General features: G+C 35.6%; 1 protein-coding gene across 4 annotated transcripts; it reads left to right on the forward strand.

Moving 5' to 3' along the window:
• Nucleotides 1-234: 234 nt before the first annotated feature.
• LOC110829059 (uncharacterized) lies at nt 235-26,618 on the forward strand. Of its 4 annotated transcripts, XM_087350850.1 has the most exons (14): nt 235-469; nt 1,729-1,828; nt 2,664-2,851; nt 3,401-3,627; nt 4,825-4,996; nt 6,239-6,588; nt 7,427-7,694; nt 8,338-8,446; nt 11,533-11,661; nt 13,113-19,801; nt 21,357-21,592; nt 22,436-22,572; nt 23,614-23,668; nt 24,511-26,618. In XM_087350850.1, the coding sequence occupies exons 3-14, from the start codon at nt 2,672-2,674 to the stop codon at nt 24,533-24,535; spliced, it is 8,577 nt and encodes a 2,858-aa protein (XP_087206976.1). In that variant the 5' UTR covers nt 235-469; nt 1,729-1,828; nt 2,664-2,671; the 3' UTR covers nt 24,536-26,618. The 4 variants fall into 4 exon arrangements, with proteins under 4 accessions (XP_087206976.1, XP_087206975.1, XP_087206978.1 ...); XM_087350849.1 differs by lacking the exon at nt 1,729-1,828; XM_087350852.1 differs by lacking the exon at nt 1,729-1,828 and having other exon boundaries at nt 8,338-8,404.
• Nucleotides 26,619-26,750: the final 132 nt, after the last annotated feature.

Here is a 26,750-nt window from a genome sequence, read left to right on the forward strand (position 1 = left end):
TAGCCATAGAATAACTGAAATTTGTCATTTATTCAGATTTATCTTATTTTTATTATTAAGTTAAATATTACAATTTATTACGAACTAAATGAAGTCTACAGAACTGTGTGTTATTCTATATTTTTGAACTGTTTCGAAGGGTGTCTGTTTCTGCTTACAACTTATATATGTATGTATTATAGTGCGATATACTAGACAACAACTTCCGTTTTAGGAGCAGTTCTTTTTTTATTCTTGTAATACATTAAACATATGGTAATGGATAGAAGTTATTTTTGTTGAAGTCATATGTATTGAAATTATATGTACTTTTTATAGAAAGGTTTTATACGAATGAAGTAGTTACCGTTCGAACGATTTTAACGGACGCTGTGTGGAAGTCCTCACGAAAGTAATTAATTTAAAATGGTGAGATGATCGTTTGGCAATATGTCCATACATGATTGCCAAGGTGTGCCATAATAATTCGGTAAATACACAAAGTATCGTCTTTCCCTACCATTATAGTTAAAACTAGTTACATGTTCTCTCCTGTTTTGTTTTATTTCATTTGAATGGCGTGAAAGGAATTTGTTTATATGGGCCATGTGCAGAATTTGACATTTGGATTATCGTATATAATAGAATTTATTTACAGCAAATAATTCCTTTATTGGCCTAAGCCAGGGATGTAGAACATGTCACAACAAAAATACAATATTTGTTTCTAATACAAATACAAATTACATTGTTGTGACAGTGATTTACAGTATGCTACAGTATTACTGCAAAAAATAATTATACAAGAACGCATTACCACTATTGCTCACATGTATTTATAATAGCTGAGAATTTTGGGTTGAGTAAATTTTTCTATGGGGTAGGCGTGAGATAGGAGATACCCTTTTGTTCCAAGGTTAAACTTTATTATATTGTGATTATGACCTTTGATAGTAGGGAAGATTTCTGAATAGCTTAATTCCAGTATAGCAAACTCAGTTTTGATATATACTGATGTTAGCATTTGGCACATGAAGGTTATATCTGTATTTTGTATTTATATTGTGGATAACTGAGTTTATTTGAAAAATCTCTAGTACAAATGATGATAATGAGAGCAAGAATTCACTGGCTAGTAAAAGAATATTAAATTTTGTAAATAATTTCCTATATGAGGCTCTCCTTTTAGTATCTACTGTTATTCTTTCTTTTGGATGTAAAGTACTTTTTTGCTGTCTGTTGAGTTTCCTGAGAAAATTATTCCGTAAGACATGATGGTTTGAAAGTAAGCAAAGTAGACTAATTTTAAAACTTCTGTTTCCATGAGTTATATGACAATCCTCATAGCAAATTGTGCTGAGCTTAGTTTAGGGATAATGTACTGAATATGCATTTTTCAGTTTAAGTTGTTGTCAGTTTGTAGAACAAGAAATTTAGTTGCTTCTACTTTTATTTTTGTAGATCCTGTGGACATAATATGAACAAATTTTGACATTGAGAAGAAAATAATGAATGTGGTTTTAGTAAATACATTGACTGTCAGTAGTGAACTGTAATAAGTTATTGGGTAGCTTTGAGTATAATTCCTGTTTCACATTCTGGGTCTATCTGTGAGTGTAGTTGAAATCATGCCATGACCAATTGTAATTGTAGTTTGTTATTTAATAACACAGTATGGACTGTACATATTATGTAAAACTGGTGAAAATAAGTTGACTCTAATGCATTGTTTGTTGGGAATGAATCCAGTAAGGACTGAGAAAAGCAGAAAATCTATAGGACAGCTTCTTGGCCAACAGAGTATCTCTCAAATACAACATACATGCACTGCTGCTAAGTTATCTTCCAGGTATTGAAAGCAGAAAGTTACAGTTGATAGATTAAGTAGTGAGATGAATGGGTCTTCAGTACTGTAAAGGTGGCAAGGAAGTGTGTAGATCATCATAGCCCATTACGGTTTTTTACATTTAGTATATTACACTTCTAAAGCAACAGTAAATCTTAAGGTTGTCAAAGTATTGTTATTAAATAAAATGGTAAATATGTAGGGAGAGCAACCACGGAAAGCCCTCCACTGCATGAAACGCAGCCTGTCTTTATCGTATTGTGTCATGTGATTATAATTCATGCTTTTTACATGGAAGATATTGCTTAGACTGTCTGTCCTGATTAAAGTTTTTCATGGTCTTCCTCATTTTCTCCAGACTAGTACCTTTGAATAGCCTGTTTTTAAGTACTGAGTGAAATATTTATACATTGGAAGGCGACACTAAAAATTGTCAGGTTATTTCTTGTTTTTATGGGTTCAAGATAACCTCTAGTTTACATGAAGTTCAAAGTAAACTATAGATTTTTTGAAAAATGGCTCATACAAAATATTGGTACTGGGTATAAAATAAAGATCTCATTAAGATGTACATCTTTTATTAGCAAAACTTTTTTGATATGATTATTTTACAAAATAAAAGGAAAATAATTGTTAGCTCTATGCATTGTGATGTCTGCAGTTTGGTTAACATTTGCTGCACTAGATTTGTGTCTGAAGTAAATGAATATCTATTCCACTGACATACTTAAAATAACAAATAACACATTTAGAAAATATGTATGCTCCATTGGAGTATACCTTTCCACTCTTGTTGAAAGACTGTGACTTTGCCATTATAGATATTGTTCTGTTCCAGAATAAGAAATGTGGTGGAATCCTGGAGCTGGTACTGGGGATAACCCCCCTGTCTCATATCATGAAGAAGAAGAAGAAGAAGAAGATCTGAAAGATCAGTTTCAGCAACAGCAAGAGAAGATAACACAATTGAAAGAGCTATTGAAACAGAATGAACAGAAATTGGTGAACAAAGAAAAACAAGTTGAGGTAAATAAAATTGTTTCTGTCATAGTAATGAAGCAATCATAAATTAACACATTCAAGATTGTTGCTTGTGCTGCCATATTTTTTGGCAGCCAGGCCCCATAATCTTAAAGCACGCGTAAAATGCACTGTGTTCTTTGCACAAAGTTCATAAAATATATACATAAGATGAGGTATTGTCTGTGTCCACATGTTTCATCCCCAAGAATACTTGATGAATTTGAATTAAGTTTGCTATTGCAAGACTGGTGAGGAGATTTTATTGTGAATTATTTTTGTTATTTCTAAATATGAAAATCACCACATGCTTCTAATTTGAATGTAACATAATCATAGATATGTTTAAGATATTTTTATGGGGTGGGTCATTTTCATAAGTACTCATGTATATCACTCTTCATATTTTCCACAAAATTTTGTAAAAGAATGTGGGTGAATTATATGATGAAATACCATATGAAACATCAAAGGAAGCCACATCTCCTAAAGCAGAAAAACTTACAAATTAGTTTTTTACAGATGCTTGAAGATGTTTCTATATTTCATTTACAGCAATATGCCACAAAACTTTCTGACATTAAATCACGTTCAAAAGCAGCCAAACGCAAGGCAGTGATGCAGAAACAGGACTGTACAGAACATCAAGCACAGGTGATGGATCCTAGAACCCCAAAAGTTGAAAGTCTTAAAGAGGAAACGTCACCTCCTGGGAAGAGCAGCGCAGAAAAGGTGCCAAAAGGAAATCTGATCCTGCTACGAAAGAAGCTAGAAGAAAACAGGTACGAGCAATTAATTGCATGTCACAAGGGCTTTACCATTATTTTGTTACTGGGGCTGGAATACTTTTGATCAAAACCATACTATGCACTGCACCATCCCAGAAGACAGTGAACTTCATGGATAAATCACTTCACTGATTTCTTGGTTTAATTGTAGAAGATGATACTGAGATTTTGTATTCTTTGCTAGTCTTGTTCTGAAACATTGCTTCTGACAAGTGACTAATTGCTTCAAGTAGCTATGAATGACTTTTCTCACAGTGACTAATTTCTTTGAATGCAATGAGTGAGTTTCTTTGCAGCAACTGCCTGGCTTGAGAGCTTGAATTGCAGCACTTCATGCTGGTTTGAACATCTTATCTCAGTTCACAACCAAAATACAAGATTTTGTGTCTTACTGTTTACATATATGAACCTGTTGGTGACTGGCTACTCAGTAGTCCTTTGGTGTTTCATGTATATTCCCACGTATCAGCCAAACTATAATTTGGCAGTGTCACATCCTAACAGTGAGAATTGCCCAAGCTGTTATAATGGCATATGGCAGAGGAATGAAACCATATCCTTAAATTTGTCACAAGTATTGTACTTAACCCACGAGCAGACATGTTACCAGTACCTGTTTTAATTAAGAAGAATGTGATGGACAGTACACCATTTCTCTTGTCAAATTGCTTGTTCCCACTCTGCTTAACATTTATACATAATAACTAAGAAATCCGAGTTTCTCTGTTGTGAGGGTTGTTTACTTGGATTGAAACCAAGGCTTGTTTGGGCACACTATGGTCAGCTATTTCATCAGTTAAATATCTGTAGTTGTTGTAAAATGTTCAAATTTCTTTTCCTATCCAGACCAGCTATGGGGCCCACCCAGCCTCCTATCCAATGGGTACTGGGACCCTTTCCTGGGGGTAAATTGTGGCTGGGGCATGATGCTGACCACTCACCCCCATCTAGTGCCGAGGTTAAGAATGAGTAGGAGCTATACCTCTTCTCCCTCCAAGTGCCTGCATGCCATATAGTGGGACACCTTTCTTTTCTTATATGACAGAGTGGACACTGCTATTCAATTTGAGATTTAATTATTAATTTAGAGGAGAGTGGAAGTTAAAATATTATTAATATCATACTCATAGAAACCTGTTATGAGACTTTGAAGAAAGTACCTTAATACCTTATTTTAACTGTGTTATGCAGGTTGAAATTTGAACAACGTGGTAAGGAACTTAATGAAAACAAGAAGGGAATTTATGAAATGGTTCAACATCTGAAAACCCAGTTGGATGAGAGGGATATAATGATACAGGAACTGCAAAGAGGGCTTCAAGCTAGCCAGTCAACTGCCAAGCTTCAAGAAATTAAGGAACATGTAAGTTATGACCCTGTAACTACTATTAGCTGGTAAACTTCATTGAGGAGAAACCTTTTTGAGAAAGTAGCAGTCATTCAGCTTGTTAAGAAATTCCCCATCTCTTATGTGATAAAGAATTTATTTGTTACTGTGTTCACATTGGCCTACCTCTGGACCCTGTCCTGAAGCAGAAGAAACCATTCCACATCATGACGTTCTGTTTCTGTAATATCCATTTTAATATTATCCCATCTATGTTTAGATTTCCCAAGTTTTCTCTTCCTGCCAGTCACAAATTCAGAGTACTGTATTTGTAAGAGTGTTTTCTCGAGTCTTTTACTATTACAGTCAGTATTATATGTAAATGTAGAGTTAAGCTGGGCCTAAATATCCCACCTAACAGTGGCTAGTGGAACCAAAGCATCAGGCTCTGCCCACTTTATCCCTGGGCAGAGAGCCTTCACTACCCATTGGATGTGACACTGGGTGGATCCCAGTGGACAAGGTGGCAAAGAGAAAAACCTCTGCATCAGTCATCTGGCCCACATCCAGCCACTGTCCAGACAGATTTCCCATTTTATTTGCAGTCAATATTGGGATTATACATGTACAGGATTCAGTGGGATCTGACCTTGCAGGTATAATATTATTAGAACAGCTAGTAGATGTGTTGTAACATGTTCTTATTTAAATTTCATTTGTAAATTTACAATATTTAACATTTATTTTAGCCATACATTGTAACATTAGTTGTAATGTTTGCACTTGTTGCTGTATGTTGAAGTGATGTCAGTTATGATGAATGTTTTACTGATGTATATGGCAGTTAGTGATTCAGGAATATGTTGAATCTTTGTATTCTCCTACTAGTGAGGTACTTAGATCTTAAGGATATTGGTTGTGAGGCTGGCGAGATGGACGGAACTGGCCCAGGATCATGTCTAATGGCAGGCATTGGTAATAACAGCATTCAGCTTTTGGTTTCTGCTATGCAAGTCCAGTAACATACATATAGTGATGCTGTGCATATTTCATACACTTAGGTTTAAGGCTTCAGAAACATGATCATCCACTGCCACAGGTGAGTTAGCAGAGCTTGGTGGTGGCTATAAAAGTACTTGCGTACATCATTTTCTATGGCTAAGGAGATTTTTCTAAGTGTTTAGTAGATTTCATTTCAGTTTCTGCATCCTTGCCTGGGTTAATGTTAAAAGGATTAATAATCACTGGATCATTACATAGCTGAATTTTTTCTTCCAGATAGCAACTTCAGCTGAATTTTTAAGTCAAACACCAGAAGAACTGATTACACAGATTGTTTATAGAGACAATAAGATTGTCGAGCTTAATGATAAAATTGCTGAACTGGAAACCACCATCCTGGATTTGCAAGAAAACTTCCGTGAAAAGGACTCTGTGATTGATGCACGAACCAAAGCAATTACACTAATGTCAGAAGATTTCTCAAGAAGAAACAAGGTAACATTGGATAACCTGGAGGAAACACGAGAAGAGATGAGAAAAATGCAAAATAACTTTGTGGCACAAGAAGTAAAAATGAAGGAAGAGAATGAAAGACTGAAAGAGGAGGTGGCAGCTAAGGATCATAGGTAAGAGCAACAGTTGACTGATTCTTAGGTTATTTACTGCTACTTTTATGAACTGCACTGCATTGGCATTGAGGTTTAGAATGATTATGAATGAAGCAGTTTCCTCTTTATAGTAATGTTCTACAATTTTGCTTTAGCTTGATGGACCAAGGAAAATTAACTACTGTACAGCATTTGGTAAGATATTTTTCAGAAAGTATTCCTTGATTTTGAATGAAACTGAGAAAATATTTTCTCATTATTATCCAGGATGCACCTCTCCTTTATATGACATCTATGTAGGGATGAATCATGTATATATTTTGAGGTGAATGTTCTGTTCACGCAAACCTATACAAGTGTAAAAATAATTTCCATGTCATAGGTCAATGGTTATTCAAGGATTAAACTAAAGTGGCCACCAGAAATGGCAGAAATGGTTTTCTAAATTGATAATATTTTTGTCAACCACTAGAAGGTCTTTCATGAAGAATGCAGAAAGTTAAACAAAGTGCCTCAAAATTTGAAGCAAATTAGAAATACCATGCTGAGAGACAAATTGAAGTGACTGTATTTTTCTTCATTGTTAAAAATGGTTGTAAAATAAAAAATACAAAAACCTACATATCAATAGAAAGGACAAACCTGTACTTACAGAGACACATGATATTTTAAATACCTTTGAGGTGTGTAATAACAACTAGCATATTTTATATTCTAATACACTACACAGTATGCAAAGTTTTAGCATATTATTGCAACTATAATCCTTAGCTGAGTCTTTATTTCTGAGCAGTTGACTCAATTCAGAGTAAATAGGTATGTAAGCAAGATTCTACATATTTCCTGTATATTGCAGGTTGCTTGAATTGGAAGACAGTGTTAAGTATTTGGAATTGATCAGGTTTGACCTGAGTACTAAGAATGCAGAACTGCAGGAGAAAGTGGTAAGAGTTCAGGAACAGAATCAAGAACTGCAGAAGAGGCCAATGGAAGAGCAAGATAATACAAGAATGGAGGACCTCACTCACCAACTGGATGATGCAAATAAACAAATCATGAAATTAAAAGTGCAACAAAAGACCAAAGTGAAGAACCTGACTAAGCAATTAGATGGATTGAAGAAGGTAGGTGTTTCATAGTCTAGAACAAACATTTTAGATAGTGGTGAAGCTTATACACCTGTCATTAAATTTGTAATCTCCTTTATTACTGCCAAGTGTTTTTTTATATTTCTTTATATTACTCATTTTAAGAATATCTGTTTTAGTATAAGAATAATATTTTGCCAGAATCCAGACTGGCCTTGGGGCCTACCCAGCCTCCTGTTCAGTGGGTACTAGGGCTTTATTACCAGGAATAAAGTGGCCCAAGCATGAAGCTGACCATTTAGTTTTGAGGTTAAGGTTGTCGAGAGCTATACCTCCACACCTTCAGGGCATGGTACTTAATTATACATCAGGGATAACTTCACCTGTATATTATGTGCCAGCACAAAGGAAGGATTGTGAAATACTGCCCTAACTGTATTGTTTCTTTTTTGTCCTTTATTTCTCTTTCTTTTCTGTATTCCTTATTTAGTTCCTTTTGTTCTTTTCTTTCTTTTATTCTTTTCTTACTTTTCTTTCTTTCTTTCTCACCCTCTTCCTTACCTTTGATTTGTTATTACAACATCCATCCCCTGTTTTTTTTACAGTGGTTTGGTAGAATAGTAAATTAAAAGCCGTTGAGCTTGTAGTAAAATTTGATATGTGGTTTTTCCATTTTCAGATGTCTGATGCCAATGAAGAGATTGTGAAGCTTCAAAACAGAGTTGCAGAACTGGAAGAGGACAAAGGTAACCTACAGTTACATCTGGTAGACTTTGATGAATTGAAAGGTAAAAACAAATTTCAGGACAAAATTCTGTTTTCCATTCTGTTGCACCACTGAACTCTGGTTGTGGTGCTATCAAGTTTTTAGAAGCTATCGTGAAAATGTTGCATCATTCTTTATTTACCACAGTGTGTATTGCTGTTTGGAGTGCCCCATTCTACACTATAACTGTAGTAAGATGAGTTAACTGTGGTATAATTTGTACCCATCATGCAACATTTTCTGTTTAAATGTTGATTGGAGGGAAGAAATATTTTGGCTTTTCTGTTGCTGGTTTCCTGATATGGTTGTATATACCAGATTATTATTCATATACAAAATAATAATTCTAGTATGTTAGTTGGTAAATGCTACTGATGATTTTCCCTCAGTTTATGTATCATGTTTGCTACATTTGAGATTTCTCAACATTCTGTAGTTCTGTATGCGGTGTGTAGTAATACTAATGACAGTTTAAACTAATGGTGCTTAATGTTTACTGCTACGGCTGAATCTTTTTGTTTTATTTAAATTACACCATAAGTTTTAATTTCCATAACACATTGACACCCGAGCAACTAGCTGCCTGTCTAAGCCAGGCACATTGCAGCAGTAAACTGACATTACATGTAATATATCTGACAGATTGTGTTCAAATTTTTATTACTCATCTAGCTACATGTCTAGTAGAGTTTAGTGAGTTTAATTTGTGCACAATTCAGTATAGGTTTCTTTTGATGTATCACATTTGTTTGGTTACATGTTCATAAACAAATCTACTTGTGGTACAAGTGATATTAAACCTGCAATGCCTAATCTTTTGGAACATTTAAGTGTATCTTTCCAACAGCAAGTTCTTGTAATACTTCAGTTTTGTTCTGTGAGTTTACTGGTACGTATACTGAAGGAAAGTCTTCAGCTTGTTGTAAATTGTGTTTTTGCATGCAGTGACAGTTCAAAGTTGTGGTTATGAGGATTGACTCAGTAGTTACTAACAGGTGTGGGTGAAAAAACACTGCTGATGGTTGTCAGATGCAGTTTTTGAAGACTTTGAAAGTGATTAAATTCTATAAATGTAATTTATAATCTGGGGTGTCAGAAGTTAGGGAAGACTGTCACACTCTTCCTCTCCAGCACTTGGGCATTCTGTGGCATGGCCTAATCCATTCTTTACACTATTGTCTGGTGTTTATTTCACATGTAGACAATTTGGAAGTTGGCTCTCAAGAATAGACAAATCCTTAGAAGGTGTCTTGTCACCAGGACTTATCCTACTCCTGCTTTTAAACACTTCCAGTTTTTCTGTTTGTATAATATGTTCTGTTACTGTTGTTTCTTTAAGGCTTATCTAAGCTGGGCGTTTTATTGAGTCATTATGTGGCTTCTTATCTTACAGTCTGCTCTTCCGTTTAATTCCATTCATATTTCTTGGTTGGGGAATTGCTTCTGCTTAACTAAGATTCTAATATATTTGGGCCGCACTGATAAAGGACTAGAGTTGTTGTTTTCCATTACATGGCTGTCATGACTTGATTAATTGTACATGGTCCTGGTGGGTTGCCATCTTACCTTTATTTAATATAATTCCTTGTTCTAAAGCAGAGTGGTCCAACTGGCGGCCTGCGAGCCAGATCCGGCCCGCAAAAGTAGTTAGTACAAGCCCATTTTTTTCAAAGTTTATAATCCATCACTGGTAAAAGAACATTCTGCTCAGTGCTCTCACTAAAGCCATTGACTTTAAAAGCATAAGATATATATTTGGCTGGTGCAAATTGTTATTGTATCAGATACAAGCTGTTAAAGTAGCAGAGTTAAAATAATTTGTGTAAGTTTTCCAGGTAAAAATTGTGAGAGATACAAGCTGTTGCAGGAGCGAATTTAAAATAATATACAACTCTGTAGTAGTTTGTGCACATTTAAATAAAATGTTTATTTCAGTATATGCAATGGTAATTTGTCATTTCTGAATAAGTATTATTATTGATAATGACAATTCAAAAATAGTGACAGTAGGGGTTTCTTGGCCCTTGGGTCCAACAGGAAAACTATTCTGGCCTGAGCGAGGAAAAAAGTTGGACCACCCTGTTCTAAAGGATGCTTTCAAACTGAGAGTGCCTTAATATTACCTAAATTGTTTTCTGTTATTACCAGACTATCATGAGAACGATCTACCAGTTATGACATCACTTACAAATTAGGTGCTATAATTTGCACTAAAATATTTCTGACTGTGGGGCTTTAACAAAAGGAAAGATATATAGGAAATATCTGACAGTGTCTAAATAACAGAGTTCATTTTCTTTGGAAAACTTGAACACTTGTTTTAATCCTGGTAAAATAAACATTTTGCTACTTTAACAAAATTTATAATTTGAGTAGTAATCTTATAATGGATCTGCTGGAGATTTACAATGAATAAATTTCTGTAAGTCAAAACTTTGCTGGCAAATTGGCCTTCTGAATTGTGAAGTTGGAGGACAGTATGTTTCTCTGAAATATTAGTATCTACCTACAAATCCAAACACCGTAATAACCAAGAAAACCAACATAGTCATCTTCAGCACTGTGAGAATCTCAGATCTCCCGTAAGTAAGTTCTTGTTTTTGTTGTGACTCCAATAACAGAGATTTCTGTACTATTATATGTACAAACTACTACCTCACGACTGATAATTGTGTGTAGTAGTCACAGACATTATGACTATAGAAGCTGTGCAGGAAACAGGTGTAATTTTACCTTGAGGTAGCAGAAATTCTTGGGTATTTTCTTTTTTGTCATTAATGAAACTTCAATTTTGTGCTGTGCTAAAAGACCCCCCATCATCACCAAAACTAAATACAACAGTGTTTCATTCTTGAATATTATTTAAAAACTCCAAGAATGAATTAATGGATAATTTCCAAATAACATTCCAGTCATGTCAGTAATTTATTTTACTTCATGTAACTTGTCTGCTGTCCATCCAATAATAACATTTCCATCTCCAACTATAACAGCGTAATTTCTAATTATGAAAGCCAGTAATAAATTTTAGAAAATGTTCCTTTTTATGCATGGTGCTTGTGCTTGCATACTTGCCGGAGCAGATGAAGTGTGCAGCTATATGTTCAGTTTCAGAGGCACATTGGCAGACCAGAGCATCAGAGCTGGAGGAGAGAGTATTTCAACAGAGTCAGGACCTCGACAGTCATGTACATGTGATAACGTTACTGGAAGCAGAGAAACTTGAGCATATGCAAAGTGAGTGTGAAACAAATATTCTGAAAGGCAGAGTTGCCTTATGGAGAGAAGAATGAGCTTGCATGTGTGATACCATAATAATGTCTGAAAAACTTAATGTATTTTCTTTAAACTTGGTATGAACAATATGCCACTAGATATCACTTGGATATGAAATTTGTTAAATCCAAACCTTTAACAATTTCAAGGTGATATGCCATGTATTGTTAGTAATAATAGAATGAGAGTAACACTAAAGTTGAAATCAGAATTGTGAGTTAGTGTGATTATCATCCATTGATTGACTGAACTATAGTGTTGTGATGTGAGATTGCTTTATTTCAACCTTTTCATGTGTTTTAATGCTAACTGTACCGTGCAGCCAATTATAATAAGAGACATTTTTTGTTACCATTATCACTTTATTAATTGCTGTGTTTTTTCTAATCAAATTTATAGTCACTGGCAACATGCTTCGCTCTCATGCCTCAAAAGTGTGACTTGTCAATTTGAGTGCACTTGCTAGAGAAATATTAAAAATAAACAACTTTGGTATAAGCACAAACCATATATTTTGAATTTCATTTACTGATGATAATTGATGAATCATTGTAGGTAGACATGAAATTCTGTGTGTATTAGGAGCTTGTCAGCATATCTTTGGGTTTTGCATGAAACATTTCTTTTGTGTTTAAATGTACCACAGTAACATTATGAATCTTCCAGGTTGTTTACAACAAAAGAACAGCCATTTTGTATTGGTGAGGGGGGTTTTCTTCTAACCTGCTTATTAGTTTACATGCTTATGTTAATGATGACATATGAATTTTTAAAATACAATGTTCCAGTCAAAATGTACATTAAGTGTTAAGTTTAACCCTTCCATGCTGGTGTTCATTTAAAGAAATGTATTCTTTTAATACATTTCCATGGTAACATTTAATTTCTGTTGCTTAAAAGTCATAAGCAATTAGTTTTAACTGTTGCAAGATGGTGTGATATGTTTCTTCCACTTATTTTTACAAACATCAAACTCAGACAAGAAAGGCCATTGGTTTTAAGTTAGATATTCTGTGCAAATATTGTTATGTTAAAATACTATTGATTTGGGTACAGTAACTTCTTGGTGTCTAATGTTCTTCTGCAGAAGAATTTTGGTGCCAATATAAACTCTCAAACATTTCCTGTTTAACTAAATCTAGTATACTGGACACAAAATATCCATGAGCCTCGGCTACGTGACAGTAAGAGGGGAAGGGAAAGTTGAAATGGCGAAGGGGGAGCAAGATGCTTTATGTGCTGTTGCTTCCCCAAACCTTGGCTGGCTGGCCATCAATGTGTGTCTTTGTAATGGTCAACAAAGCTTGGAGATATCTTGTGACAAGAAACATACAGTAACATGTTTCATTATATAAGATGGAGATCACAGCCCGTAATATTGTGTAATTGTATTTTTGTGTTTATTTTCACAGGTATCCATACTGTAAAGGAGAAAGTATCAAATTTAGAAGCAGAAATAGAAAACCTAAAGACATCTCTACAGGAGCTTGAAAATCAGAAAGTGGCACTGGAGATGAAGACAGTAGATTTGGAAGAACAAGTTGATATCCTTACCAAAGAAAAGACAGAACTTCAGGAAGAAATGGAAATGATGTCACATAAGAATCGAGCTGTCGAAGACCACGTGAATGAACAGCCCATTGCAACAAAAGTGAAGAATGATTTTGACACAAGCAGTTTCTTCCAGAATTTGGAACTAGTGGAAAGACAAGAGGAGGAAAAACAGTTCCTGCCTGAGAGTGCAGAATCTAAAAATCTGAATAAATCTTTGGAACAATTAAAGGTTGAACTTCTCAATTCACATAGAATAATTGAAGAACAGAAGGAAATAATTATGGACTTAAAGTCTAAGATAGACTCACGTGACGAAGAGTTAGAAATGCAGAATGAAATAATTGCAAAGTTGGAGAATTTCAGTGGAGACTATGACAGAGATGATAGGATAGCAGAGATAGTGAAAGAACTTAATGAGGTAGCGGGTGATCTTGAAGAATGGAAGACAAGATGCACGGAAGTGGAGAAGCGCTTGCAAGATTTGGGCAATGAGAAGATGGAATTAGAAGAACGTTTCAAAGAAGTGAAAAGTGAAAATTCAGTGTTAAATCAAGAACTTACTGAACAGAGGAAAGCTGCTGCTGATTTGGCATCCAAATTGAAAGAGCAAAACAATGCCATCACTGGCCAAGATGAAAGAATATCTTCACTGCAGAGTTTGATAGAGATAAATGGACAGACTTTGGAAGCAAGAGAAATGACTCTTAAAGATGTACATGAGAAGCTAAATAGTGTGGAAAAGCAGTATGAATTAAAACAGTCAGAGCTGAAACTGACTGTTGCTAATAAAGAGAAGGAATTATTAGACATGACCTCGGTATTAACAAAACAAGAGGACATCTTAAAAGACAAGGAGAAACAAATTATGAAACTTAGTGAAACTTTACAGAAACAGAGTAATGAGTTTGCTTCTCTCCAGCACCATCTGTCAACTGTTGAAGAAAATATTTCTCTTCAGTTCCATGCACAGTTACATGAGATGTCAGTGGCCCTTGCAGAAAAGGATCAGTTGAACTGCCAGCTTGCAAAAGAATGTCATCAGCATCAACAGCAAATTGAGACTCTTACCACAGAGCTCTCTGATAAAGTTCAGTATATCAAGGAATTTGAAATACAAACGGGAAAGCTGAAAGATGTTGAACTGCAGTTGCAGTCAGCAGTATCAAATCTGAATTCTTGTGAAGCAGAGTTGAGTGTCCTGAGACAAGCCCTTTCATTAAAACAGTCTGAGATAGAAGAAAAAATGGATAAACTGAAAGAAGTTGAAGGGAGGGTAACAGCACTGACTGAAAAGAATAAAAAATTCATTGCAAATTTAAAAGCCAAGGCTATTGCTATAAAAGGACATGAGCAGAAGATTCAGCAGTATGAAACTCTTGTCCAGGCTAAGGAGAAGTTGATTTCAGAGTTGACAACTCAGAATGAGAAGCTTCTGGAACAACAGGCTAATGAAGCAAATGCCAGTAACTTGGAGCAACAGCTGAAAATGATTGACATGTTAACAAAGGAACTGGATGAGGAACGGTCAAGGACTGAAATGATTGGTGATGAACTGTCAGAGGCAACTAAGAAGATCATAATTCTTGAAAATGAATTGAAGGTATCGGAAGCCAAGTTAGAGGAGATATCCTTGCTTGAAGAAAGACACTTGGCACTGGCCACTAAGATATCGGAACTGGAACGAGAGAGCGGTATAAATCAGATGGAGTTAAGAAATAAAGATAATCAGATCATGTTGCTGGAAGAAGATAAAACAAGGTTAACTGAAGAGGGAGATGCAAAGGAACAAGAAGATGAACAGAAACGTTCGCTGTTAGAAATTAAAATTAAAGACCTGGAAACTGAGTTAGTGAAACAAAAAACTGAGTATTTGGAGCAGTTTGAGGCAGAGAAAAGTGAACTTTTGCAACAACTGTTGAGTTCCAGAGATTCAGCAGCAAAAGTCAGTGAACTTGAGGAAGAGCTCGAAAGTAAGAATCAGAGAATCACAGAACTGCAGGAACGGTTGATGTCATTATCTGAAAGAAATCAGCAGTCATTATCGGCAGTTGAAGCAAAGTTACAAGAACGTGAAGCTGTAGTTGAATCCTTGGAACAGGAACTTTCAAAAACTAAAGAGAGAGTTCAGCATTTGGAAGAAGGGTTAGCGGTTGTCGAAGAAAGACGTCAGTTATTTGAAAATGAAGCGGAAGCTTTAAATATTAAGCTGCATGAGTCTGACAGAGTTAAAGAAGAAGTAGTTGAGAATGAGGAGATGTTGGAACAGCATCTGACAGCTCTTATTGCAAGTGAAGAAAATCTGAAGAAGAAGCTTGAAGTTTTAAACCGACAAAATGATGAGTCAACAAAAAAAGTTTCTGAACTGACAGCAGAAAATGTGGACCTAAAGAAGGAGATGGTGAATATGGAGAGTACTTTGAAGGGGTTGCAGAAAGAATTGGAAAGATTGTCACATTTTGAGTATTCATTTACACAGGCTTCAGAAAAAGTTGAGACACTAGAGGCAGAATTAAAGCGTGCTGTGAATGAACTTGAACATAGGATGAAAGAGAAAGTTCAGAAGATGCAACAACATGCAGAAAATTTGGAAACAGACTTGAGGAATGTGAATGTACAATTAGAGCATGTGGAACTGGAAAAAAGAACTCTGATGGAACAGTTTGAGAAATTGAATGATGAAAAGGTGAACATAGAAGATGAGGTAGATGGGCTTAACCAAACAGTGGAAGGTTACAAACAAGCAAATTCAGATCTCAAAAAAGAACTTCAAGAAAAATTATTTGAATTCAAAGCTACAATTTCAGAGAAAGAAGTGTTAAGGAAAGAACTTGAAGAAAGACTTCAGTTTCTTGAAACTGAACTACAAGAGAAAACATCAGCATATGAAGAGAAGGAACATATTAGCAAGGAAATGAATGGAAAGATACAGTTATTAGAAGCAGAACTGAATATGGTGACTTCTGCATTTGATACAGCAACCTTAGAAAAGGAAGAGATAAAGTGCAAGCTGAATGAAAGAATTACTTCCCTAGAAAAAGAACTTGAGGGAACAGTATCTTCATTTGAAAGTGATTCTTTGGAGAAAGAGAAGATACACAGTGAACTGCAAGAAAAAATTCATTTTCAAGAGGCAGAATTGAAAAGATATATGCTTCAGGCTACAATGATGCAGTTCCCTACTGAAACAGACTCAAATGTTAATAGAATAGATTCTGAACAGCATGTTGCTAGTTTAAATGAAGAATTAGGCCATTTAAAGTCAATTCTGAAGGACAAAGATAATGAAATTAAGAGTTACCAAACTCGTTTGTTGCAGTTACAGTTTGGAAATGTTTCAGATGGTGGGCATGACATTCATGCATCTTTACAGGAGAAACTATCATGCTCTGAAGAGTCCAGCATTGCATTACAAGAGATAGTACATGTTAAAGAAGCACAGGTTTCAGACCTCAGCATAGCTGTAGCCTCTTCCAATGCAGAACTTGGGAACTTTCAAGGTACAGTGGAGGAGGAACTTACAAAGCAAGTGAATGTCCTCCAAGATGAGGTTTTGAATCAAAATAATTATATTCAGCAATTGCAGACCACGCTGTATGAAGCAGAAGTTAATTCCTCCCAGAAATTTGAATCTGTAACACGTGAGTATGAATTTAAGTTGTCATCTCTGGAGAATCAAAATGAGGAACTCTTTAAGGAACTTTTGCAAATAAAGGCTGAACATGAGGTTGCAGACATTGTCAGAGTTGCAGAAGAATGTGTTCAGAATATGAAGATAGTATCAGATGATCCTAATTTGTGGTCTAAGTCAGTAACATTCCAGGAACCTATACAGGAACACTCAATTTCTACAGAAGTGGATGATCGGATAAAGACGGAAGAAGAATTGCATTTCATGAGATCAGAAAGGGATAAAGCTATACTAAGAATCGCAGAACTTGCATCAAAAGTTCCTTCAGCATCTGGTAATACAGTCCTAATTCTTGAAGAAGATGGTGTAGAAATTTCTCCAGATGAAGACTGTAATGAAGTCAGCAAACCATTGCTACAAATGAGTAGATCAGAGAACGCATGTGAGTTGGAGTATTTTATGGATAAGGACATTTCAGTGGATGCAGTCCAACAGATCATGGCACCAGAGACAGTTTCTAACTTTGGGTCTTCAAGTTGGGATATGGATGTAGAGGGTGAAGAGGAAAGGTGGGGGTGGGGTTCTGTTGAAGCACAACTTGAAGAAGAACACATACGGAAACAGCAGGAGACTGTCTTGTGTTCAGAGGCTTCGTACATGTTAAATGATCGCATAGTTGCTCTAGAGGGCCACATCAAGGACATTGAAGCTGAAAAGGAGAAATTCAGTGAAGAACTTCATGCTGCACAAGTTCGTAGTGGGAAAATGCTAAAAAAGTTACAGGACTTGAAATTGAAAAATGACAGTTTGTTGAAAGAGAATATGGAATTGGCGAGGAAAAATTGTGATAAGAATTTTGGTGATCTTGATCAAGCCATTGAAGAAGAACTTAAAATTTGTATTGATACTTTGGAGAAAGAACTCAAAGAAGTGAGAAGTGAGAGGGATGCTGGTTGTGCTGAGAAGGAACGATTAGCGACCCACATTGACATGTTGACGTGTGCCAACGAGAGGTTAGTGGAGATGAAAGAAAGACAGGATATTGATATCGAAGTGTGGAAACAAAGAAACAAAGATCTGAATAATCATGTGCAGTCTCTGGAATGGAGGATTGGAGAACTGGTGGAAGAAAATAAATCTCTAACAAAATCTGATACATCAGGGGTGGAGGGTAAGAAGGAGTCTTTCTTCTCATGGGATAAGCTTGAGATCACTCATGATAGTAAAAGTTTTATTAACAGAGAATCAACCAACAATGAAATTCAAGAACAACTGGCAGTTTTGTCGGCAGATAATGAAAATCTACAGGGACTTTTAGAGCAGCAGAGGAATTTGAGGTTGGCTGCAGAAGCTGAGTTGCAGGAAATACAGCAAAGAATGTCACAGACGGTTACTGAACTGAGGTCTCTTTCAGAAGTTGAACATTTGACAGCAGAAAATAACAGTTTGAAAGAACAGTTGCATATAGCAACACAGTACAAGACAGTGGAGGAATTAAAACAGGAATGTGACAGACTTGAGAAAGAGAACAATAACCTGCAAAATGCTTACCATGCTCTAAAAGCAGAATATGATCGTATGTGCAGAGAATCAGAAGAGTGTGTAGTTGCAACTGAGAAAAAATATGAGACTTTGCAGTTTGATTACACAAAGAAAATAGAAGATGTTTGTAATGAAAAATTAAAAATTGAGGAGTATTTCAGAAATGTTCTAAAAGAACGTGATGTACTAACTGAAGATTTGCAGACACTAACTACAATTTTGGCAGATTTAACTCAACAAAATGAGGCTCTAAAGTTAGAACACAACAGTGTAAAAGAACATTTAAAGATACAAAAGGAAACCTTGGTTTCTGCAGATGAGCAGAAACATGGCCTAGAACAAGAACTTGTTCAACTCAAATCACAATCAGAAAGTAACTCTTTGGGGTTAAGTGCCTCATCTGAGTTATTATCTGAGCAGCAGAGGAGAATCACGGAGCTAGATATGGAGTTACGAACCAAGACTGAAGAGATTGAAATGCTTTGCCAATTGATTGAGAGTCAGAAGCTTGAGCAGGCACAAGTTGAACAGGAATGGAATAGTAGGGTAGAACGTTTGAGAAAGGAACTTGAATTTAATGCAGAGGATCTACATAAGCAACAAGATCGATACAGCATGCTTATGAAAGATTATCAAGAACTAAGGGACCACAATGATGAAATGATTCGGTGTCATATTCAGGAAGCTCTGAATGCAAAAGAACAGGAAATTGAAAATTACAGAGCTCGGCTTGAGGAGAAAGAAGCTCAGTTTGTCTTACAGATTGAGCAGAGGTCTGATGAGGACCTGAAATATAAGCTGAGTGAGTCCTCAGATTTACTTAGTGCAAGAGACAAGGATATTGAAAGTCTGAAGTCCAAACTTAGTGAAAAAGAAAGTAAAATTGAGGAAATAATTAGTGTAACTCATAAAGACATCCAAAATTTAAAAATTATGCTATCAGATAAGGAACACAAGTTTGAAGAACTTGTGGGACAGAAAGACCAGGATATTTACAACTTAAAGGTCCTGTTATCTGAAAAAGATGCCAGAATCAATGAACTGCAACAAACTCTTGATGAAGAAGCAAGACAGCTAACTGAATTACGAGAGCTTCTTGAAGATCGTGAACTTCAGTTAAAGCAATTGAAGGATGAGCTCTCAGTTACAGAAAGCAAAGAAGTGCAGGGTCTGTCAGTGTTGCCAAAACAATCACAAGACTCTTTCCCTAGCACTTTAACAGATGAGACTCAATCTTCAGAAGAAGTTACTTCAGAAAGGAGAGGACATAAAGACAGTAGTTATGCTGAGGCACAACAGAGAGAACTGGATCTAGCATTGTATATGCTACACCAACGAGACGTCCGTTGTGATGAACTGACATTGGAACTAATGCAGGTAAGGATTCTAATGTAACAACTGAAAGTTTCTGTGTACAATACTGGACCTCTTCTCTGGAAGCCTGGGAACATACTTTTGGATCTTAGGATTTCCTGGATTTTGGAACTTTATGCAGAGGAATTTTAATACATGCAAAATAAACAATACAGATTGAAAGCTGAGGTATGCTTTATCTACTAAATTTTACCAAATAGAAGTTCTTGTTTTCATATATCATTTTACACTCCCAAAGTACCTCCTAAGGGGGAAATACAGGTTTTAGGTACTTTTAGATTTTGAGCTGCTGGATATGGGGGTCTTGACACTATATTTTGTTTCTTGGTATCTTTCATGATGTTTTATCACCAACAGACTCCTTTAATTAATATGAAATAAGAAGATAATTGTGAATGACAAATTGTGGAAGAGATATGAAGTGCTATCTTCTGAGATGTGCTGTATAGTCTGGTACATGGGCAACATCCCATAGTACAGCCATCTTCATATTCATCACCGTGATAACCTGAAATCTTGCCTGTAGAGAAGTGGTCATAGCATATTTTAATGCCTTGGAAGGACTGGGGAAAATTGGTGAAAAACCTGAGTCAGGATATTCAGCCTCTGATCCAAGAACCATACATGGTACATCGATAAAATGATCCAAAAGTACCAACCACTAAATCACAATATTCTGTTTCGATGTGTCTTTTAAACAAAATGTAACATATCAATGGCAACAAACAGTGCTTTTAGTGAAATGGCATTCACTCATCACGTGTTAGGTATCAGTTATTAGATTATTGCCCTGTTGCATTTTCATGTCAGTGCTTCCTGCTTCCATGGTCTGCCTAAATTCCTCTGCCACGTCTACACTTAAATGCTGCAGTCTGTTTTGGCATGCTGTTGCTTTCCATTCTTCTTATATTTTGTTTTCAGTTTGTTTAGTAATTCATTATAAATAGTGCAATTGATTGAACTTTGTATTCTTATAAAAATCTTTATTTAATCTAATAGTTTCTAAACTACAGTTCTCAAAAATTTCATTTGTAGTGCTAATAATATCATTGGACCTGCTTTTCTAATCATTCAAGCTTCACTTCCATATGCCAACACATTTTTAACCAGAGTTCCGTAAATATATTCAGTATATCTTTGTACAAATGAAGGTTTTAGTATAGTTGGTGCAGTAGTTTTTGGCCGGTGGAGAAGCTGGCGGACGGGCCTACTCTGTGTACCTGAGGTGGCACGGTCAGTGTATTTCTTTTATTTGGGCGTTCAGTCCGATAAGCTCCTCGGTGCAGTCAGCATTATACTATCGCACAAGTGACTCGCTCCTAGCCTTCACCTTGAATATCCCACCGGCCAAAAACTACTGCGCCAACTATACCTCATATATGTCTCCAGTCACTTGTATAAATATTAATACTTTGATGATATCCTTCATACTTTCATATGATAAAATGTAATGCTGATATGCATGTTATGTGTTGAGATTAATGAAAAAGTTCTTGTGCATAAATCCTGTACTTGCAGAGCAGTGATAGTGAAAATGCATTTCTCGTTACTTTGGTAGCTACTGGAAGAACGTGATACTCTACAGTTGCGTCTTTCTAACGCATTACGCGTGAATGAAGAGCTTCGGGCTATGTCCAGGACTTCAGCTATGCCTTCACATGATGAAACTACAGAGCAGTTACAGCTGGGGGAGGAGGAGGTACCTCAGCACATAGTAACTCCATTATCCTTATCACCGTCAGTAAACACTGCAGTAGGGGGGCCACAGGAAGATCTACAGGCTCTAGCTAATAAGTGAGTAAATCCTTGAATTTAATGCTTGGATTTAGTTACTTAGTTTAATTTTTATGTTGTTAATTATGTTTGTAGTTTGCAGTCTGTTTCTTATTTCTTTATGCTGTAATCTTTCTGTTAACCAATAGATTTGCTATTTGATTTAGTCTGCTCAAAACACATACATGAAATTGATTCACAGTTTTCAAAATAAATGATACAGAATAATCAAAAAACTTCCCGGTTCATACACTACATCTGTGTCTAACATTTTTTTTAATACTTTTTTTAACTTTTACTTTTATCCAGTAATGTTTCACAGTTATCAACGTAGCTGACCAAAATGAGCAGGCATGCTACAGCTGTCAAAGCATGCCAGTAAGGTGAAGTTGCTCCCAGTAGTAATCTAAGAAATCTCATGCATGCAGCATATTCCATAAAACTAAAGATTTATTTCAATGACATTGAGAGTAGGAACATTAGTAGTAAAGTTTCATAGAATTTATTGTTTTATACTTGTTTTTCCTGTGTTTGGAAAACTAGAAGTATCATAAACATAAAAATATTTTGTCAGCCTAAAGGTGTTCATGCGGTGGAGAGAAAGTAGGTTAACCCAGCAGAAGGTACAGTTACATTGCCTTGATGTGGAATAACTTATTTCTGTACCACTTGTAAGAATTTGATGGTCTTGCACAATATAACAAGTGCCTGGCAGTAATAATGTGACTCTTAGGAATGTGACAGGAGTAGCCAATGTGCATGTGGCTGAGAAATGTGCTGTTCTATGTTCTGAGTTATATTTATGGTACTACTATATCAGTTAACTAAATATGTCCTTTCCCTTATGAACACCTGCTCCTGTAGGTTATCACAGCTGCATAGTGTTGGATACCATCATGATGTGACATTACAAGAAGAACGAGAGCAACGCCACAATGAGCAGATGCGAATGTTACATCAGAGAGGAAGCGGTATTGTCGTTGATGCCAGTTATACCCTTTGTAGGTATCTTGTAGTTTATTTAAATGAAATGTATAGATTATATTATAATTATGAAAATTTTGGACCCAAATGCATGTTGACTTCATTCTGACTATTTTTATACAAAAACATAGCTGCCTGCTTTATTCAGCTTCTTTTCCCCCATTCTTTCCCCTTGTTTGTGATTCATCCTACTGTATCCCTTTCAGTGCTACAGAACCTCACTAATTGTTACAGTGTTTAAACTAACCATATAACCTACCTAACAAATATAAACTTTGGGTTTCTTTCTGTTATTCACATTAGACCATCTAAATATAACTACTAAATTTAAATATCAGACATTCTTTTCCTGATATTAGGCTAAGGGCACAGTTGCCGTCCAGTCTTTGCTCTTTGCGTGAAGATATAATTTGCAATTGATAATCCTTGTTCTGTGTACATTATTGTACTAATGTTTTAGACACCTTTAATTGGCACTTTATTTTCTCTTTTATTCCAGCAGCATTACATAATGAGGTGTAATGTAATTTTCTGAATTAAAGTTAAGTTAATGTGTGTAATTATGTAACCATAGTGGCATTGGCTTTAATCACCATTATCTCATTGTTACATACAATTATTAAGTTGTCACTTCATATTGATAAGTGTTTCATTGTTGTTTTCTTTATCCTTTTCCTCTGAGTGAGTCAATTGCACTGATGGGACAAACTGTGTGAGGCCTGCCATGATCTGAATGTAGGTGATGCTTAGAGCCTTGGTCTTAATTGCATAAGAAGCAAAAAGAAACTGTTTCATTTGTAATATTAGCCACAGAATGATAATAAATAATTTCTAAAACATAATTGGTATAAGAAGTTGAAAGAATAAGAGTCCTTGTTTTTAACTGCTTGTTTTATGTAATATTAGTAGACTTAAATTATCCTCATATAATTCTGAAAAACTTATTGGTTAGATTTCTTACAGTTTGAAATTCTGAACAGAACTATTCTCAATTTGTTACTTTTTTTGAATATCCTATTGAGACTTAATATCCATCAATATATTCTTTCTTATGGCAGCTCGAGATGTCCAGAGTCCGTCCACTGTTCTCCTGAACTGGATATGGGGTCGCAGGTATGTTAGCATTGTTGATTAGTCTCATATTATAAATAACTTTTCTGTAAAGCCCCTCCATCTCTTCCTCTCCCTCCACCACTCCTCTTCCACCAACTGCCACTGGGCACATCTCTCCATCACTCCTCGTTTTATCTGCTCCTCCCACCTTCTTCGTGGTCTTCCCCTTGGTCTTTTGTCAGTCACTATCATATCCAACATTTGTCGCACTGTCTGCCCTTCTCCCATTCGCTTCACGTGTCCATACCACTTCATTCTTGCTTCTTCTACTCTCTCTACCAGACCCCTCGCATCCATTCGTTTCCTAACTTCCTCATTCCATACTCTAGTTTACACAAAATTAATTTGGTGCATACTGGAAATGTTCTTGATATACTAAACATTTACGTAAGTACAAGGAAATTTTTTTGACTTTGCAGTGTGATATCTGTGATGTAAAAAAGAAATTTGTATGTGCATAAATTAACATACAATTCTGTAAGGTATACAAAATAGTAAAGAACTCATTCTAAAAATTTGTTTATTCCACTGTAATATCTTGTATGTATCTACTCTGTCTTCATGTATCTTTCTCCTTTTTAAAAAATGTATGTCTTCTATCACTTTGCCTCTCTAATTGTTGTTTGTTCCACAACTTTGTTTTTAATTCTTCAAGGAATCTAATTGTCATTCATGTGTAACACATGCCCATGCTAATGTATCTTTAATGTGATCTACATTTCTCATCATGTTATGTCTTTCAGATCTTGCCCAGTATCCCTGTTTCAGGTTTTGTCCCTTCATCATTATTTCTTAAAACACTGAATATCAGTGTAAATGGATATTTTAACTTTTTGTTTCAGTACACCACGTGTGATGCATGTGTGAATACCAAATGAACCTTGGAATATCATGTGATGAAAAGCTTGGTTGACGGGTTTAATTTTCCAAGAAAAATTATACAAAAATGTTATATTGTAGATATACTGTTTTTCATACAAATCAACACTAAACCTTTTCCCAAACTTAGTTACACTTTCCATGATGTTCTAATTCTGATGTGAAAGTTGTAATTTATTGAATGGAGCTTTGTTTCCAGCAACAATGTGATAGTCCTTTCACCATTGCCTTACAAGATTTTGTGTAAAATTATTCTAGGTTCAGTCATTATTTCAATGAGGTGTATCAGTTTCTTTATTCACATTGAGATAAAATTTGAATAAATTTGATTTTGAAGAAACTGATTTATTTTACCTGCCAAGGTTATAGAGTTTATAATACCTAAACATTATTGCTTTTGTATATAGTTGAATATGCGCATTTAATTTTGTTCTGGTTATCATTAGAAGTAACAAAATCTGCCCTTTGTTTGCTCCCATCTCAGTGGAGTCTTGATTATTTAATGTCAGGAATTATTATAAAAAGTTTTGATGGAGCCCATGTTTCAAAGAAATGTCATTTGTTTTAATTACCCATATCCATGCTCCATGCAATGGTCATTAGTATCTTAGATAAGCATGAAAGTAGACAAATTATTATCCTCAAAGCCATTCTAATGGATCTCAAGAACAATAATCTGTTAATTTTAATAATATGAAAGTGAAATCTAAATTGTGACTCATTACACAATGGAGCAGGATAATTCAGACAGTAAACTGGCTGGCTGTAGGTTGGTGACCAGGCTTCAATTCCCAACTGGAACATGAACATTTCTTCTCGCCATTCTGTCCAGACCAGCTATGTGGTCCACCCAGCCTCCTGTCCAGCAGATACCAGGGGCTCTAACCACAGAGCTAAATGCATTTGACCACTCATCTCCTTCTAGTACCAAGGTTAAAACATATGAACCTGTATCTGTACCACCATTCACCTTCAAAGGTCAGATATGGATTCCACCCCACCACTTTTTTCTCCCATACTTTTCCCTTTAGCAGTCAAATCTTTATGATTGTGAAGTATATGAGACACCACTATGGTTGAGAATCAACTTTGTAGGTTCCTTTTGCCCACCATCTTCTGCACTGTCATCCAGTCATCAGGGACAAAATGAAAATCCTGTGTAATAGGGGCTCCAGTCTAAAAATGTGGATTCCTGCCTTCAACCTTTCCCATTCAGGTAGTCGGACACCATACCTGGAGGGATATAAAACATCGCAAGTTACTGGATCCATCAGAACACTCTAAAGGGAAGGTTGCAATGGGCACATAGAATGTATCCCTTTATGATAAACAGAATATTTGTCATGGTTTGTAGATAATGGCAATGTTGAAGGTGTTCATGCATCTAAATATTGGTTTCTGTACTTCAGCAACTTTAGGAACAGTCACTGTCAGAATATTCTTTGACTTTGTCACATTCTCAGAAAGAAGTTTTGGAACCCTTATTTTAAATGCAGCTCCTCTTCTTGTCAGGTCGTGGAAGCAGGAAGCTAACAATCTGGTCTGAAAACCAGTGATTCTTTCTTTGGGTATTTAAACAGACAGCAGAATGACTGTAAAAAGCATTTTGAACGTGTCAGAATTATGAAGTGCAGTGATCCAGTTCGCCATTGACACAAATATTCTTTTAAGCAGTAGTTTATATTCAGTTTTAATTTTAGTGTATCTGACTTGGTTCTGCTGACAGGAATCTAATAAGTTTTAGTAGGCACATCTGAACTATTTCCATCACACAGTTTCGTAAGTGTCCATTTGATGAAATTATTGTATTTATCATAGCAATTTCATAACCTATGGTACAGACATTCCGTATTGTTTTTTTCCTCAAGGTATGTCTGTAATATACATTCACTGGCTTCCAAAACAGAATGACAGTGGAGAAATTTTAATATTAATTGCCTTAGGAACCGATTGTACATAATTTATAATTTTAACATACATTCAGATTTATTTGTAAATAGCACTCTCAAGATGTTAATACATTTTCTGTGGTGCAATTTGTACGAAATAAAGCTTAAATTATTTAATGGTACTGCTTGTCACCTCATAAAAATTTCCTATATTTTATTACTTGCGGTTCACTTGACGCTGTCAGTGGCACTTATACAATGTAAGATGATAGGATGATTGATTAATTGGAAAGGATAGGGAAATAGGAGATCAT

The sequence above is a fragment of the Zootermopsis nevadensis genome, unplaced genomic scaffold (assembly GCF_977971745.1).
Source record: "Zootermopsis nevadensis isolate Lab colony 2312 unplaced genomic scaffold, Znev_1.0 Znev_ptg000017l, whole genome shotgun sequence".
Taxonomy (NCBI): domain Eukaryota; kingdom Metazoa; phylum Arthropoda; class Insecta; order Blattodea; family Termopsidae; genus Zootermopsis; species Zootermopsis nevadensis.